At 45.8% G+C, this 6,392-nt stretch overlaps 1 protein-coding gene across 5 annotated transcripts in view; it reads right to left on the bottom strand.

Annotated features, from left to right (window-relative positions):
* The window catches only part of ACSL6 (acyl-CoA synthetase long-chain family member 6), a 66,209-nt gene that overhangs the window by 22,301 nt on the left and 37,516 nt on the right, over window positions 1-6,392 (bottom strand). For 2 of the 5 annotated variants that reach the window (XM_006872933.1, XM_006872932.1), the window contains 5 exons: window positions 5,279-5,352; window positions 3,537-3,614; window positions 2,112-2,246; window positions 1,627-1,761; window positions 185-280 (listed from right to left, as the gene is read on the bottom strand). In XM_006872933.1, coding sequence (XP_006872995.1) covers window positions 185-280; window positions 1,627-1,761; window positions 2,112-2,246; window positions 3,537-3,614; window positions 5,279-5,352 — 518 coding nt within the window. Of the gene's footprint in view, window positions 1-184; window positions 281-1,626; window positions 1,762-2,111; window positions 2,247-3,536; window positions 3,615-3,671; window positions 3,750-5,278; window positions 5,353-6,392 lie in introns of all 5 variants that reach the window. The other 3 variants (XM_006872935.1, XM_006872931.1, XM_006872934.1) reach the window with 2 other exon arrangements.

Raw genomic sequence — 6,392 nt, 5'->3', positions numbered from 1 at the left:
GGTGGCATAGCCCTCAGAATCACAGCAACTCAAACCACCACAGCACGACAGACAGACGAGTGGTGGCCGTTTGGTTTTATGTCTATACCATTTTTGTCTGTGTAGTAGGGGGTATAATGTTTTTTTCTGCCCTGTCCTAACACACATCCCAATATCCCAAGGGAAGGTCATATAGTGGCAATACCTGGCACCCCAGAGCTGCCCGGAGAAATGCCAAGACCGCGGGTGATGCAGGTGCTGCTCCAGTGACAATCATCCGCACGCATCCACCAAGACTAGCCTGTGGGAAGAGAATAGAGTCTGACAAAGTTTACAGTGTTTAAGGTGGAACCCAGTCCACCTGAGCTTCATCCTCGGTCAACTTGCAACAACTGCACCCTACCTGGACCCTAGAACTAGGGACAGACAGAAGGCCTGGGTTATATGTCACATGATCTGAGCAAGTTCTTCATCGCCAAATACATCAACACAATTGGTTTTGCAACTCAGCCCACAGTATGACCAACTCTCTTTTATTTTTGGAGATAAGTGCCATTGGTCTGGTGACATCTTATAATGTTGGTTCTCCTTTCAATATCTTTAAAATGCACAGCTATTTCTTCATTCTCTGATGATTCACAAGTACCCAAAGCAATTACTCGGACACTTTCTTCTAACTTCCATTTTAAAGGCATTGCCTTGTTTCCATTTCTAATTCAATATCCTGATTTTTTTACCATGTATTTCAGAGAACAGAGAATACTTAAAAGACTTTGTTTCTGTAAATTGAGCTGAGAGAGTTTAAATATTAATTTTCAAAACTAAAAACAGAATAGAAAGGAAAACGAATAACATTACTAATTAACTACAGGTTCCTTGGGCAATGCAGAGACTGAAAATTTTACAGGGGATATAAAAATGAGAAATTTATAACTGACTTGGTTTGGAGAGTCTGAAGGGACAGGAAACAGGAGGGCAAAGAAAGATTCCTGGCCATCTGGCTAGAACCTAATGCTGCTGGAAAGTCACTCTGGTCAGAGTTACAGGGAGCGGCAAGGGAACTGTCAGGTCCCAAAGGGTAAAGTCACCCTAGATGCCTATGGAAGTCAAGGAACTGCAGGGTTCTTATCATTGACTGCCTCTTGGCAAATATAACTCATTTGTGAAGAACACACTAGAGTTATAAATTTAATGGTAACTTAAAGTTTGATTTTCTTGAGCAAATAAATTATTATACCCACTCCTCATTAATTAGTATGGTTAGGTTACCCAAACCAGGTCATTCTGTGAAAAAATGGCCTAAGTTAAAATGGAGGCTCACTACATCATTCCATAACTGCCAAATTAAACCATCACATAACTGGCAAACTACTGAGAATAATGACACAGCCAAGTTGATACATAACCTTAACCAGTATAGCTAGCATCACTCTTGCCACATGACTTGACATTTGCTACTGCCACACACACTGGTCATGCATAAAAGTGTCAGCAGAGTTTTTACTATTGCTATAAATGAGAAATGTTGGACAACGAGATCGCTGATAAGTGAATGACAAGATTATAGGCCACTTGAATGAACTTTCCTAGTTCTCCAGTAAGTTCATCCATTGGACACTTAGGTGAATCACTTGTTCATTTTCTTACCTGAATCTTATTAAAGAAGAGTTCATCCCAGATACTATCATTTCTGATGATTCCACTCCGGACCTCAGCCCGTTTACGCTTTGCCACAAATTCTAGGATCCAGCGCTTTAATGGTGTGTTTGCCTGGCTAAAGATCTGAGGAGCATAAGTTGAAAACAGTTGTTGGAACTACATAGCCCACTTCCAGACACACCCTTAGTAGTTAGCTATAGACAGGAGAGCAGTTCCATTTTATCCCTGCATTAGGTTAAGGGCTCTATGACATTACACTAAAGGTTAACACTGCCAAGCTATAGGAAGTCTTGGGTATAGAAGTCCCCTCCATATCTCCCAACCATGATTTTGGAGAATAAGGAGAAAACAGGAGAAGCAAGTACGAGAAAGCCAGGAATTATGAGAGGAGGCAATTTATCGGACTTGAGGGTGGAAATATGGAAAGCCTACCTGGGGCCCTTCAGCCAGGCCAGACTTCCTTCAGGACTCACCTTGTCATACATTCGGTTCAGTAGTCGTGGGACCACAGGGAAGATGGTGGGGCACAGAGCCTTCATGTCATCAGAGAGAAGTCGAATGTCTCCCTGGAAGAAGCCAACGCGGCCTCCATGGCAGTACACAACAGACTGAAGGGAGAGAACAGGAAGGGGAGAGTTCCTCAGAGCTACCATTTCTGGCTGCAGCCCAGAGCTGTCAAAGTTCTGCCCTGCATAGAGGGTACACATGACCCACTGACCCAGCTCTGGTTGCTGCCATAAAAACTGGAGAAGGCCATCTGAGGCAACTCCTCGACCCCATCAACTTCCCACTAAATCCCACTCAGGCACAGGGAGAAGCAGCAGGGAATCAGTAGAATCCTAAGTTTTAAGGAGTTAGATGCCAGAACAGCCAACCTCCCTGGTGCCTGCCCCTCATTGCCTGCTCCCAAACATTATGCCTGCACCTCCTTGGGCATCCTGCCCTCTGGGCTGTACTAGACCCCATCAAAGGGTCTGATCCAGGCTCAGAGAGTGTGTGTAGCCCCTTTAAGTACTGTAGACACTGCTCAGTCTGGGGAAAGGGTTGCTTGAGAAGGTGACGTGGGCAATAGCCAGCAGCGATTGCTACAGCTGGTGTGGATACTATCTGGTGGGAAGCCAAAGGGAAGACTGACGGGTCCATAACCAGAGTAGGGGTATCCAGGGGTTTCATATACACTCCCGCCTTTAATGTATATAGGAATTCTATGAGATAACTGGCATTTGAATCCCCAATTTATAGGCCAGGAATGCAAGAGAGGTAAAACGACGTGCACACAGTCATACAACTAGTTTACAGTAATTGCTAGTCTCCTAATCCAAGTCTGGAAAGCATGCCTTGTTTATCAGGTGTCCCCTAGGGAAATGTGGAAAAGACAGAGTTTACTGATGGGCTGGCACCTGAGTGACACATGAATGGAGAATTCTCTGGCCTCACAATCACATGGTTGTGCTCCTGCTCCCTCCCAGTGTCCTCTCTGCCCTCACATGGTAGGTCTCATGGCTAAAGACAAGACCAGTTTCCATCTCCATCATACATTTGATTCCTCAACTTTACTGTTCTGTTTTCTTTTAGGAGATTGTGAATTATGGAAGTTACAGAATATAAATGTTTGTCCAGAATGGATTCCATACTGTACTGGATGTGAAAATTAGAGCAAAGTTGCAATGCACTTGGAGTGGATACCATCAACTGGAGCCCCTCTCAGCTGAGGTGTGTCCAAGGGTAAGACAGAGCAAGCCTGGGGTCTTCCCTGGAACAAGGTGCTCTGACCCCTCTGATTCCCATGGTACCTTCTGAGGATAGGGCAGTTTAGTTCTACTTCAGGCCACCAGTGACACCAGCTAAGGTTATGGGTTCTGGGCACAGACTGTGCCTCCCTGATGCCAGGGCCTTACCTGCACCATTCGCTCAAACATGTGAGCTAAAGGCAAATAGGAAATGTGCACATCCGCACAAGTGGGAGCCCACTGACTCTGTAAGAAAAGAGAAGGAGCCCAGGCAAGGCCCGGTCAGTCAGGCAGACGTCTTACCTGGATGACTCTCTCAAACATGTGAGCCAGAGGCAGGAAGGAGATGAGCACATCGTCCTGTCTCGGAAAGATCACTTTCTGCGGGTGACGAGCATGGGAGACAGAAAGGAAAGAAACACTGACAGGAAGACGACAAGAGAGTCATAAAACAAAAAAGAGAAAATGGTCCTGGAGGGGCAAACAGAAGGGGAGAGAGGGGAGTGGGGAGGTCAGGATGGGAGGGACAGAGAGAGGAAAAACAGAGAGGAAAGATGACAGGCGCAGAAAGAAAACAGACGCAGAGACAGAAAGAGAGGTGGAGAAAGAAAGAGAAAGAAAAAGAGAGGAAGATGAAGGGGTGCAGAAAGGAAAAAGAGAGGCAGCGTAGGAAGCGGAGTGTTAGGTCGCAGCGCCAGTGGGTCTAGGTTATCTGCAGAAGCAAAGAGCCAAATGAAGCAACACATAAACCAGCGGAGTTGGGCTCCGCAGGGAAGTCCTGCATCTCACTCTGTTGGTGCCAGCTGGGCTCTCTCCATTCCCCCCACAGCTGCAGGATTCCACCCAGGTCCCATGTCACCAATCTCCCCTGGCCACCTGGGCAGGCTTTCAGAGGATCTTGACTTCTTCCAAGAAAGGGGTGCTGGGAACTCCAAGTCTAAGTGACTGGAGCTGGGATTTGGGCCCCAGACAGAGAAGGCAGGACGATGCCAAGACTAAAAGGGAAGAGGGGTGGTTCCAACCATTATAGCCAGGCAGGGACCTGCACAAGGCCTGGGCTCAGGGGTGGATCTGGATCTTTTGGAATTCTTTTTTTTTGCTGGGCATCTCTCCCCCCTTTCACAGAGGCCTTTTTTCTTCTGGGATGGCTTTTGGGTGTGTTTGTACAAGCCTTGGCAACCTGGCTCATGGCTCCTGACCTGAGCTCAGCCAGCAGCTTACTTTATTTTCTACCAAAATATATAACTGTTTGTGGCATACACTCCTTATACCATCTAGCATCAATGTGGAGAATAATTCACTCTACAGTGGAGAAAAAGACCAACTTACATAAAAAGGTGCATTTCTTTCTCCTTAAGGAAACCACAGGATATTCTGATACTCACCACTTGTGGGAAAAGGTCCTTTTTTCTTAGTCCATTATAAAACTGTAACATGCTTTTTTCAGGACAAAATATCAAGCTTTGTATTGATTTCAGATTTACCTTTAAGTATAGCCTCATAAATTAGTATTTGCCATTGTTTCTCAGACTCTTGTAGTCCTTAAATGCAAACTGATTGAATTTAGCCCTGACCTACTTGAAAAACAAAGATGATTATGGATTACTTTCAAAATGAAGGTACATATAAAACCATGGGCATATTAATTTTTGAAGATAAAAATAAACTCTATTTTTATGTTGTTGTTTTTTTCTTGGATAGCAGCACTGTTAGAAATCAACCGAATATTAGGCATTTATCATCTCAGTGTTTGGGATTAAAAGTGGTTATAAAACTGGGGTTGCTCTAATGTGAACAGAAACTGTGACCTGTGAAAGGCAGTCAAGTTTAAATAAGGAAAAAGAACAACCTCTGAGGGTTGAGGTTGTCCTCCAGAGACACCTGCATATCAGTGTGTTTACTATATTCACCTCTGTCACTTTCAGAAAGCCTGAGAAATCAGCTACCACGTTTCCATGGGTGAGCATCGCACCTTTTGGGTTCCCTGAAAAGAGAAAGTGAGAAGGTAAATGAGTTGGGGATTCAGAAGCCACTCCTTGAGTAGTGTCCTGGTCAGCAACCCCAGACACCAAATGCTGGTCACCTAAGCCTCTGGCCTTGGTCTTCAGCCACCTGTAGAACCTCATGCAGATAGATGCTGCTTCAGCACCCCTCCAGCCTGTAGATACTGCAGGCCCAGCACACAGCACCCAACAGCTTGGGACCAAAAAGCAGGTGACATGGCTGCACGGGTTGGGTAGTTTAAGAGCTGAAGGGTCTACACCTTACCTGGTCTGTACATTACTCTCTCCTGTCTCCCTCAGGAACACAGACTCTGTACCCTGGATCCTCTCCCACAAACACCCAGGGCCCCAGGCTACTCTCTGGGCCTGAGAAGTGATGGTTTCTTGAAACTCTCAGCCAAGCCACTCTGCTGGTAAAGGGCTTCCCTGAAGCATCCACACCACTGGAAAGGCCAAGACTCAGGCCAGAGCTGCTGGAGGTCCAGAGAGCTGAGGCAGCCTCTCTTGTCTGCTCACAGTAGAGGAGAGCCAGGGATGTTCTTGTTTTGTCTTGGAGGGCATTCACTACTACTTATGAGAACTGATCCTTAGGGTCTGTGAGGGAGCTAGGGCCAGTAAGGATGCCTTAGAAGACAGAGGCCATGTGGAGACCCAGGGCATAGCCATAGATCATGTCAGGGTTTATACTCCACTGGTAGTGTTGCGGCTAGACAGGTCAGACTGTACTCAGATTCCAGCACTACCACTCACTACCTGTGTAACACTGGCAAGCACAGCATGTCCTTTCTGTTTTCTTACCTGTAAAATGGGGACAGTGATACCCACCTTATAGTGCTGCTACAATATTTACACATATAAAGACCTATGTCTATACACACACACACACATATATGTTGTTGTTGTTGTTGTTAAGTGCCGTTGAGTCGCCTCCAATCCATAACGACTCTGTATAGGGTTTCCGGGGAGCATCTGATGAGTTTGAAACACCATAATTACAGTTCAAACAGCTTTGCAGTCTGGT

Source organism: Chrysochloris asiatica, unplaced genomic scaffold (assembly GCF_000296735.1).
Source record: "Chrysochloris asiatica unplaced genomic scaffold, ChrAsi1.0 scaffold00215, whole genome shotgun sequence".
Taxonomy (NCBI): domain Eukaryota; kingdom Metazoa; phylum Chordata; class Mammalia; order Afrosoricida; family Chrysochloridae; genus Chrysochloris; species Chrysochloris asiatica.
Note: the sequence above shows the minus strand (reverse complement) of the source record. Positions and strands in the feature narration are given on the sequence as shown.